The sequence below is a fragment of the Erithacus rubecula genome (genome assembly GCF_903797595.1).
Source record: "Erithacus rubecula genome assembly, chromosome: 5".
Lineage (NCBI taxonomy): Eukaryota > Metazoa > Chordata > Aves > Passeriformes > Muscicapidae > Erithacus > Erithacus rubecula.
This window is the reverse complement of record NC_136687.1, coordinates 41,500,006-41,512,150: the sequence shown is the minus strand read 5'-3', so window position 1 is coordinate 41,512,150 and position 12,145 is coordinate 41,500,006. Positions and strand designations below refer to the sequence as shown.

General features: G+C 44.7%; 1 protein-coding gene across 8 annotated transcripts in view; it reads right to left on the bottom strand.

Annotated features, from left to right (window-relative positions):
* The window catches only part of FBXW7 (F-box and WD repeat domain containing 7), a 207,986-nt gene that overhangs the window by 115,749 nt on the left and 80,092 nt on the right, over positions 1-12,145 (bottom strand). For all 8 annotated transcript variants that reach the window (XM_079305424.1, XM_079305425.1, XM_079305430.1 and 5 more), the window contains exon 2: positions 2,537-3,094. In XM_079305424.1, the coding sequence (XP_079161550.1) occupies positions 2,537-3,025 (489 nt within the window). In that variant the 5' untranslated portion in view covers positions 3,026-3,094. The remainder of the gene's footprint in view (positions 1-2,536; positions 3,095-12,145) is intronic.

Sequence of the window (12,145 nt, the reverse complement as noted above, 5' to 3'; positions counted from 1 at the left end):
CTCAAAACTGACACTTTGGTTTTTATCACAGATTGGTTTTTATCAGACATGGAGAAAGCTCTCAGCAGACCTTCTCAGAAAAATAATTTCCATGTGTGGTTTCTTGCCACCAAAACTCAATTATTACAAAACAAGCACAGATAGTGGTGAAAGTGTTCCCATATGTGCAAGCAGAACAGTGTTGCATTAGGAATGCTTCTGAGGAGCCAGGTTTACATCTGACACACAAACATGAAGTAGGGCACTCAGCCATCACTGCCTATAATGGTGGCACAAATCAAGTTTCACAGAGTACAGCACATAGCAAGGTAATTCAGAGTTACAAGAACTGTAATCAACTACAAACGCTGAGGAACATGTCTGAAAAGCTAAAACTAAGTCCACCAGCTCAAGTCTCCTAGAGTGACTATTCCTCAACAGATAGAAGCAGAAATCCCTTGTAAATATAGATGATAAGTCTGCGAACACTCCCTTCTCAAAAACAGCATATTAATTAGTCATGCTTATTTTTACTCTGGTAATTGACTCATGCTTTCACACAGGTATTTCCACAACACTTTCTAACACAGATTGAGTTCCTCTGGTTAAATATTGATCTATTAATGAATTGGTAACATTAAATCTTGCACCTCATTGTTTCTAATGTGCAAACCATCATGCTGAGTAGTGCCAGCTCAAACAACTTTCTAACCTGTGCTGATACCTCAGGTACACAGTTGAAACTTCCTAAAAAAGAGCTGCATCATGAAAAAATTCACAGATATGGTTTGCTACCTGGCAGCCCAACAATTCTTGCAGAAGCACAGCCTGGGAACAGAGCACAGACAAAAACAACCAGCCCTGCATTGAATATGCAGAGCAACTATCAGACCACACAGAAATTCTGCATCTGTACAAAGATCTTCCAGACACCTTCCTTCAGGCTAAACCAGCTTGTTTCAGTTCATATCAAATATGCCTCAAGAAAAGAAAGAAAGAGCTACATTTATTATTGAAATCAGCAAAAAATGTTTTAGAATTGGCAGCCACTGAAAATTATGTTCTGCTATGGTCTGTACGTATTTTGTGCGTAGTTACTTACAAAGCACTTCAACAAGTTACCAATTCAGGCCTTAGAAACATATTTTTGAATATAACCATTTCCTATATTAAATACTGTCATCCTGGATGCAAGTTGTTATATGATACTCAGTAAAACATACTAAATCCAGGAAAAGCAATGTATTGAAATAAAACCAAGGATGTCAGTTGTAAAATCCAATTCTATAACAGTACTTTACTCCAAATTAGAAAGCATATACTTCAGTACCTTGAAGAATTATAAATATAAATATAAAATTACAGAAAAAAATAATGTGAAAACATTACAGCTTTTCAAAAATAAAAAATGTTAGCTGAGATACCTTAAACATGGAAGTGAATTGCATACTATTGTTGTTAACAAAAACATTGTTGTAGATTCCAGAAGCAAATGTTCACCCTATTTACCTGTTTGGGTGAATCTTCAAGTCTGATTACCTATCTCTATACATTTATGCTCATACTCAATCTGTTAACTTACGTTAACTGACTTTTTTTGTGGTTTTATTTTAAATATTTTTTTAAAATAAAATTTTAAAGTCTGAGGAGGTTTGGTTTTTTAAAAGGTAAGACATGGCTAGGTGTTCTATTAACAAACAATGAGTAAGAAAAAGAAATTCATCCACAGACTTAGGAAGAACATTCTTCCAGAACAACACTAGCCTGCTCCTCTTTCTTACTAGTCAATTTCATTACTTTCATTATTTTGCTGCTCCTATGAGTTAATGGAATTCCTCCTTCCCAAAGAACTTGGAAAATAAAGTGAACTACAAATAATTTCTTTTTAATCTAAAATGTTCAGTGATATAAGTAGAAATAAAAGTATGAAGATTAATTTCCAGGTTCTTATAGCAAATCTGAAGTTTTCAACAACCAGCACACAAGTTCAAGGTCCTCAAAAGCAAGGTACTATAAGACATTATGTAATGACTTCCTAACTGAACGACTGGCTATCATAATTTCTTTAACCTGTATTTTGTCAAGGAACTCAGCAGGCCAGCAGAAACTTTGTGTTTCTGTAATACTCCATCCTACTTTTTCATGACAATGTTTTTACCTAAACAAACCAGATCTTGTATGAGAAAACAACACATGTATTACCTTCCCTTCTAGCCCACCTGGAGAAGGAAAATAACATAAATGGCACTGGGAGCATCTTACGTAAAAATATTTTTATAAAGAAACATCTTGGTATTTTGGCCACAGTCATCAGAATTCTATTCCTTAAAATATATCTAGGGCTATTTGCTCATGTCAAATGCAGGCAAGTATTTTTATTATTAAGAGCTAAAACAGCGCACTTTTTGAGTAGTACATAAATTCTTCACTGTAAGCTCTGTAGGAAATAAAATGTTTGCTTCATTGCAAAACTTTGGTTTATGCTAAATACGTCATTTTTTTTCCAAAACCCAAAGTTAATGAGGATTAAGAACACAAAAAAAATGTAGCTTCTCACCTTTGTCTTCAGGTAGAATGGCGATGACTGGTGAATGGGCAAGTCCATAAGGCTGTTGGAATTTGCAACGGTATTACAGTTAGCATGTTCATCTTCTCTACTGCTGTCATCAGACTGATCAAAATCATCACTGTCCTGGTCCATTTCCTCCTCCTCTTCCACCTCCTCCTCTTGATCACCAGCATGTTCATCATCATCTTCCTCTGGGTTACAAGTGGAATCTTCATCCACCGTAATAAGTCTGTTATTATTTTCTTCTAACTGTTCCTGCTGAGACTCATGCGTATCATCAAATCCAGGGTCTTCTCCTTCTATCTCCCCATTCCTCCCTATGTGCTGCACCTCTTGTTGTCGTCTTTGCTGCTGCTGCTCCTCTTCTACGACCCGATTCATCTGTTCCTCATCTACTTGGCTTGAGGAAGCATTACCTCGAAGAGATCCACCAGTTCGTCGCCTCTTGCTGCCCACAGAGAGCAGATCCTGATTCATTTCCAAAAGCCAGCTTGCTACTTCTTGGACTTTGGCTAGACTATCTGAAGATGCAAATGCTTTCACATTCTAAGGAGATAAAGAAAAGGTGGAAAATTATTAAAGTTACTTCTTTTTTATTAGATAAAGCAGTAAAAGCCTATTTAATGGTATTGTTCCCAGCAAATAAAAACTTACAGGAAACAAGGAAGAATTTCTACTTTACACACAAGTGTCAAGAAAAACTCCAGCCAGAAAAACTCAAAAAAACTATAGGCAACTTTCTAGCAAGAAAATTACTTGTTCTGTCAAACAGACTGATCACAGTCTCTTTAAGCACCAGATTCTGCAAAATTCACAAGAACTAGTTGCCTTTCTAGAGAATCCACAAGAACCATTAATATTCATGTTAGCAGAAGATACAGGTATGCAATGTTACTTGCAAAAAATTGTACACAGATCATTTCAAATGGCATTTATTTTCCCTCCCATATGATTATTTTATTATTGAAAAAACAAACTGGTTTTGGTCTTATGCATTAAGAGAAGCATATTTTTAGACATAATTGAAAGCCTTCTTTCCTGTTATTCTAATTTCCTTTTAGATTAATAAAGGGAACACCCATTAAAGAGTACAGCATCATCACTGCCAAGTCTTCAGCTGGCCAAAGAGGTGCCCAATAGGCAAAAGCAGACATCACTAGGCAACCTGTGTGGCCCCAAAAACATCACATCCCACTCCTGGAAAAACTAAGATTGTTGGTAGTAAAGTTATCTAAAGTCTAAGAAGCTACAGTAATTGTTAAATGAGTCTCTGAGATGCTAAAAAAGGCAAAAATTAGGTGCATTTTAATAGAAACTAAAAACATACTAATGCAATTTCCAAATTATTCATGCATTCAGTTACCCATGTGCCTCCAAGCAATACATGAGTATGGGGGGTTATAACACAGACTAATTGATTATTAAATCTGGTATCAAATTTCCAGCTATATAGCCTTTGAGGCTGGCACATCCAGACTCTGGTTTCCCTAGATTTAAGCAATGTCTTGAGTAGATGAAGCCAGACACAACTTAACAAGTAGTTAGATTCAAAGGCTATGAAAGCAGTACATGAAAATGTGTGCAGAGAGAAATTAGCTTTGTCATTGAGTATAGAATCACAGTCCTTGGGAGCTCGCAGCCCTACCCACACACTCAGCAGGCCACACTGAGAGAGAGATTCAGAAAGCACAACAACACAAATACTGGATGGGAGAACAAGTTCTGACTCTTCTTGGAGTAGGAGCAGTAAAGGATGTTTCCATGAATACTTCAGCACCGGATGATAATCTCTGAACCTCCGCCATCACCCCCTCCTTTTTCTTAAGTTATCGATCTCTTATAGTTGTTTTTTTTTTCTTTTTAACAAAAAACCTAGGGCCTTGTATGATGGACAGAGAACAGATAAACCCCAACTTTGCTCCATGACATTTGCAAAAACATTCACTTTATTGGCTAGTAGGAAACAAAGTACCAGAAACCATAGCTCTAACTATAATTTTCAGTGTGTTGTACCATAAAAGGCACAGATACACACTTCAGAGTGTTTTTCCACTCTTTCTCTGAGGAGGATTTATAGCTGGGATTCTGCACTTCTCTGCACCTTTCTTCCTCTGCGAAACATTACTTACATCCCAAAGACAGGGTTCTCAAGTTTCCATGTATCTACCCAGGTGACAATTCCTCCAAATAAAAACTTCTAAAATGAGCCACAGAAATATGTATTCAAAGAAACTATCCATTAACTTCCAATCAGTGAATGAGAAGGTAACACTAAAAGATAATTAAGTGCCACACATTCAATGGAACAAAGCAGACACTTGCTTACTCTTGATTTTTCCATGGAAAAAAAGCTTTAGGACACTTGAGTGCATGTGATCCAAACCAGAAGCTAACATCTATGTTTTTATATTCAAGTGGTAGCAAGTGCAAATGTGTTTATTTTTCTATGTACAGTAACTATCACTTAAGAAAGATGCCATGAAGAGTGCACTCTAAGATAAATGTTTTCCTTTAACATCTTTCCCCAAATCTCAGAAACCTTAGCATGTCGGAGTCATGTTTAATAACAACACTTCATTAAAAGTCAAATTGCATATATCATCTGATGGCAACACAACTTACATATCAGGCTTGCAACACAATTTGGGTTGGGGGTTGAGTGTGTTTCTGTTACTGTGTCAATTGAAAGAATTTTTCCCATTATCATGCCAATGGAGCTGGCCGGGCTACATCCAGGGTCTCTGATGGGTCCAGACAAAAGGGGGTGGGTGGGGACGGCCCCGGAGGGGCCTCTGAGGCTTCCGGGAGGGCACTCCGGTTTCCAGCGAGCTGGGAGGAGGACGCCTGGGATCGTTCAGCCACGCAGAAGAGCACAGGAGAGCCAGACCCTCTGCGATCACCTGCCCTGCATCTGCCCCGTTCCAGCCTCCTGCCTCTGCGGACACAGCTGATCACCCAGACACACACGGTGAGCGAGGAGCCGCCGCTGCAGCCCGTTCCCACCCGGGATCGCCGTGGCCGCTGCTGCCCCACCCCCCTCCTTCCTTCCTTCATTCCCGCCTGCCTTTTGGCAGATCCAGGCTCTGGACTAAGCACAGAGACAGCGTGCTTGCATCTAAAGGAACTGACACCGAGTTACCTATTTCATTCTGTTAGCAATTTTAACTGTTACTGTTTTCTGTTGGTATAGATAGATATATTAGTAAAAGAGCTGTTATTCCCACCCCCCTTATCTCTGCCTCAGAGTCCTTGATTCAAACAATCATAATACTTGGGAGAGGGGAGTGGAACCAAAGTCTCTATTCCAAAGGGAAACTTCTGCCCTTACTGGCAGACACCTGTCCTTTCAAACCAGGACAGATTTTGGCGCCCAGACGTGGGACAGAGGGCATTGAGTTGAGAGTTAAGACAGGAATAACAGCTCTCTTAACTGGCAATATGTTGTCTGGTTTAATCTGGTTTGTGTTCCATGTGGTCACAGCCATCTCCCTCCCATTTGTAAGCCCTTTTTTGAATTTGGGCCCCCTCACCAAGGTTGCTGTGGCTATTGTCAGATTACTTTGGTGGATTGATTATGTCAGGAATTCATGGGTTTTTAATTTTTTCTGGGAAGCGGTTGCATGGATCTGGAGCTATCGTACTCTAACTGCATGTTTCTGGGGCTATTTCAGTAATGGTACTTACTGTGAGGTAACGAGTGCAAGGGAAATTTTTTCCCAACCCATCACCCAGTTTTTTGAGGCTACCCCACTGGTTCTCAAGGATTTCAGATCTGTTTTAATTGCCACTGTTATTATACAGTGGCTGGTGTTGGGATTGGTCTGTTTTACTTAGCATTCAGAAACAAGGGAATATTGGCTTGGATGACAACTCTGATACCTGCCCCAGGGACTAGGGATGATGCCCCACAGCCCACTGCAGAAATGAGCCATACAGAGTGGGTGGGGGCTCTAGTGAAGGATATAGGCCAAATGCTGAAGGAGCATAGCCAGATGATGAAAGAGTATTTTTCTCCAGCTGGTGAGAAACCCTCCCTCTGCCCTAAAGAGGGAGAGTCAGATGGTGCTGCAGTGGAACCCATAGATGTCGTATCTGTCCAGGTTCCAGCTGGATCACAGGAGCAGCCACAGCCAGCAGCAGTTGCTCCTGTGGAAACTAGGAAATCTAAGATTAAAACAAGGCACTTAGATAATGGGGATCAGCAAGGAGGGTCCTCACAACCAGCAAGGGAGCCAGAGGTTGAGATTGTCACCGAGTCCCTCTCATATAATAGTCTCCGTAACCTGCGTAAAGACATTGCTCGGCGGGGCCGTGAGCCTTTTACAACTTGGTTACTCCGGGTCTAGGACCTTATGGGAACAGGTGTTCAACTGGATGGAACTGAGGCCAGGAATTTGGGATCCTTGGCCCAGGATTCAGGTGTGGACCAGATATTCGTAAGGGAGCAAGGCCTCCTTTCCCTCTGGGACCGGCTTTTAATGAGTGTGAGAGAGAAGTTTTTACACAGAGAGAGAATGCAGGAGCACCACCGTAGGATGCGCTGGAAGACCCTTGAGGAAGGGATCCAGCAGCTGAGAGAGACAGCAGTATTAGAGGTACTCTTTGGGAGGGATGGACAGCATGACAATGACCCTGACAAGGTCAAGTACACAGGGCAGATGTTATGGAATCTGGCAACCTTGGGTCCATCTCAATATACCACCTACATAGCAATGATTAATGCCGATAACCATCCAGAGACAGTGTGTTCTGTTGCCAACAAACTCAGAAATTTCGAGAGCATGATGAATGGCCCAATGCAGGCTAATGTCTCTGCTGTAGCCAGGGACCTCCAACAAGTCGAAGATAGGATGAGGGATATGAGGGAGGAGATGATAGAGAGAATTGAGGAGGTGAGGAAGATCAGCGTAGCACCAGTACGAGTCACAGGCCCCCAAGTCAGAGCTTCACGTCCCCCAGCTAGGGAGAGAGGGTACACCTCACGAGCTGACCTGTGGTTTTTCCTGCGAGACCATGGCGAAGACATGGGAAAATGGGATGGGAAACCCACTTCTGTCCTGGCAGCACGGGTGCGTCAGCTCAGGGAGGGAAATGCTAACCGAGGGAGTCGCACTAAAATGAAGGTAGCCTCAACCTCCCACAAGCAAGGTGCAGGGTATTACAGCAAGGAGGATGTTCTGTCAGATCCCCTGGAAGGAACCTCCACTATGTATGCCCAGGAAAGAAATAATAACCAGGGCTAGAGGGGCCTTGCCTCTAGCCAGGGAGAGGCATGGGATGACAGGATCTATTGGATAGTGTGGGTGCGATGGCCTGGCACGTCAAAGCCACAGAAACCTAAAGTGTTAGTTGATACTGGTTCACAATGCACCCTGATACCATCAGAACATGTGGGGAAGGTACCTGTTTCCATTGTTGGGGTGACAGGGGGATCACAGGAATTCACTTTGCTGGAAGCTGAGATTAGCCTGACAGGGAAGGGGTGGCAGAAACATCCAATTGTAACTGGCCCAGGGGCACCGTGCATTCTAGGCATAGACTTCCTCAGGAACAGCTACTACAAAGACCCAAAGGGCTTCAAGTGGGCTTTTGGAATAGCTACTGTAGAGACAGATAGCATTAAGCAGTTGAACACCTTGCCTGGACTGTCAGAAAACCCCTCTGCAGTAGGACTCCTGAAAGTGACTGAACAACAGGTGCCAATTGCCACCATGACAGTGCACCGCCGGCAGTACCGGACAAATCGAGATGCTGTGATCCCCATGCACAAAATGATCCGTGATCTAGAGAGCCAAGGGGTGGTCAGCAAGAGCCACTCACCCTTCAACAGTCCTATCTGGCCTGTGCAGAAATCTGATGGAGAATGGAGACTGACTGTGGACTATCGGGCATTGAATGAAGTGACTCCACCGCTGAGCGCTGCCGTGCCGGACATGCTGGAACTCCAGTACGAGCTGGAGTCCAAGGCAGCAAGGTGGTATGCCACCATTGACATTGCAAATGCATTCTTCTCCATTCCTCTGGCAGCAGAGTGCAGGCCTCAGTTTGCTTTCACCTGGAGGGGCGTGCAGTACACCTGGAACCGACTGCCCCAGGGGTGGAAGCACAGCCCCACCATCTGCCACGGACTGATCCAGGCTGCACTGGAAAAGGGTGAGGCTCCAGAACATTTGCAGTACATCGATGACATCATTGTGTGGGGGAACACAGCAATGGAGGTGTTTGAGAAAGGAGAGAAGATCATCCAGATTTTGCTGGGAGCCGGGTTCACCATTAAAAAGAGCAAAGTCAAAGGACCTGCCCGAGAGATCCAGTTCCTGGGAGTGAAGTGGCAGGATGGACGGCGCCAGATCCCCACTGAGGTCATCAATAAGATCACTGCAATGTCTCCACCAACAAGCAAGAAGGAGACACAAGCTTTTCTAGGTGCTATCGGCTTTTGGAGAATGCACGTCCCTGAGTACAGCCAGATTGTGAGCCCTCTCTACCAGGTCACTCGCAAGAAGAACGATTTCCATTGGGGCCCTGAACAACAGCAAGCCTTCGCCCAGATCAAACAGGAAATCGCTCATGCAGTGGCCCTTGGCCCAGTCAGGACAGGACCAGAGGTAAAGAATGTGCTCTACTCTGCAGCTGGGAACCATGGTCTGTCCTGGAGCCTTTGGCAGAAGGTGCCTGGTGAGACCCGAGGCCGACCCCTGGGATTCTGGAGCAGAAGCTACAAAGGATCTGAAGCCAACTACACTCCCACAGAGAAGGAAATCTTGGCTGCCTATGAGGGAGTTCAAGCTGCCTCAGAGGTGATTGGTACAGAAGCACAACTTCTCCTGGCACCCCGACTGCCAGTGCTGGGGTGGATGTTCAAAGGAAAGGTTCCCTCTACCCACCATGCCACCGACGCCACATGGAGCAAGTGGATTGCCCTCATCACGCAGCGCGCTCGTATTGGTAACCCAAATCGCCCTGGGATTTTGGAGATAATTACGAACTGGCCAGAAGGTGAAGATTTTGGTCTCGCTGATGAAGAGGAGCAGAAGCAAGTGACCTGGGCTGAAGAAGCTCCACCGTACAACCAGCTGCCAGCAGATGAAACACGTTACGCCCTTTTCACCGACGGTTCCTGCCGCATTGTGGGGATGAACCGGAAGTGGAAAGCTGCTGTATGGAGCCCCACACGACAGGTTGCACAAGCTACCGAAGGAGAAGGTGGATCGAGTCAACTTGCTGAACTCAAAGCTGTTCAGCTGGCCTTGGACATTGCTGAGAGAGAGAAATGGCCAAAGCTCTACCTTTACACTGATTCGTGGATGGTAGCCAATGCTCTGTGGGGTTGGCTGGAAAGGTGGAAAAAGGCTGACTGGCAACGTAGAGGAAAACCAATCTGGGCTGCTGATGAGTGGAAAGACATTGCCACTTGGGTAGAGAAGCTCCCTGTGAAAGTCCGTCATGTGGATATCCATGTTCCCAAGAGTCGGGCTAATGAAGAACACAGGCACAACAAGCAGGTAGATCAGGCTGCACAGATAGAGGTCTCAAAGATAGACTTAGATTGGGAACACAAGGGAGAACTGTTCCTGGCTCGGTGGGCCCACGATGCCTCAGGCCATCAGGGCAGAGACGCCACCTATAAGTGGGCATGAGACCAAGGGGTGGATCTAACCATGGACAGCATCTCTCAGGTTATTCATGACTGTAACACGTGCGCTGCCATCAAACAGGCCAAGCGGGTGAAGCCCCTCTGGTATGGGGGGCGATGGTCCAAATAAAAATATGGAGAGGCCTGGCAGATTGACTATATCACACTGCCTCAGACCCACCAGGGCAAGCGCTACGTGCTGACCACGGTAGAAGCCACCACCGGATGGTTGGAGACCTACCCTGTGCCCCACGCCACTGCTCGGAACACCATCCTGGGCCTGGAAAAACAAGTCCTCTGGAGACATGGTACCCCTGATAGAATTGAGTCAGACAATGGGACTCATTTCAAAAATAGCCTTATAAACACCTGGGCTAAAGAACACGGCATCAAGTGGGTGTACCATATTCCCTACCATGCACCAGCGGCTGGGAAAGTCGAACGGTGCAATGGTCTGCTTAAAACCACCTTAAAGGCACTAGGTGGGGGGACTTTCAAGAACTGGGAGATCAATCTACCAAAGGCCACATGGTTAGTGAATACCCGAGGTTCCACTAACCGAGCAGGCCCTGCCCAGTCAGAGCCCTTGGGAGCAGCAGATGGAGATAAGGTTCCAGTGGTACACCTGAGAGGCATGTTAGGGAAAACTGTCTGGGTGAACTCTGCTTCTAGCAAAGAGAATCCTGTTCGTGGGGTGGTTTTCGCTCAAGGACCACATTGTACTTGGTGGGTGATGCAAAAGGATGGAGAGACCCGATGCATACCCCAAGGGGACCTTGTTCTAGGGTGAACCATATATGATACTGTGCCTGTAACTACATGTGTGTATATAATTTAAAGGTTTCAATATGATGTAGCATGATGGCATGGAAAAAATTCGGGGTGGATAATGTTGGGGGTTGAGTGTGTTTCTGTTACTGTGTCAATTGAAAGAATTTTTCCCATTATCATGTCAATGGAGCTGGCCGGGCTACACCCAGGGTCCCTGATGGGTCCAGACAAAAGGGGGTGGGTGGGGATGGCCCCGGAGGGGCCTCTGAGGCTTCCGGGAGGGCACTCCGGTTTCCGGTGAGCTGGGAGGAGGACGCCTGGGATCGTTCAGCCACGCGGCCGAGCACAGAAGAGCCAGACCCTCTGCGATCACCTGCCCTGCATCTGCCCTGTTCCAGCCTCCTGCCTCTGCGGACACAGCTGATCACCCAGACACACACGGTGAGCGAGGAGCCACCGCTGCAGCCCGTTCCCGCCCGGCACTGCCGTGGCCGCTGCTGCCCCACCCCCCTCCTTCCTTCCTCCATTCCCGCCTGCCTTTTGGCAGATCCAGGCTCTGGACTAAGCACAGAAACAGCGTGCTTGCATCTAAAGGGACTGACACCGAGTTACCTATTTCATTCTGTTAGCAATTTTAACTGTTATTGTTTTCTGTTGGTATAGTTAGATATATTAGTAAAAGAGCTGTTATTCCCACCCCCCTTATCTCTGCCTCAGAGTCCTTGATTCAAACAATCATAATACTTGGGGGAGGGGAGTGGAACCAAAGTCTCTATTCCAAAGGGAAACTTCTGCCCTTACTGGCAGACACCTGTCCTTTCAAACCAGGACAATGAAACAATACGACACTTTATTTTCTCAACTTGGAAATTTGAAGCACTAAGTAATGTAAAAAAATGAGTAGGTTTTTTTTATTAAAAAAATGGCCGAACGAGAGGTTTACATGTTCTTAATCTAGAAATTCCAGTTTCCACCACAAATGTTTCTCTACCTAGCCATGGCTGTAACTTAAAAGTTTAAATGCATTTTTTCAGTATCAGCAGCATTATATATGCAATTAATGATTTAGTATGTACTTGATAAAACTGCAAATGCTGCATTTGTTGCAATAATTTAATACATACTTCCAGTTTGTATCTGTAAGCAACCTACATAAAAGGTCAGCTTTGAAACATTAAAGTAATCAAATG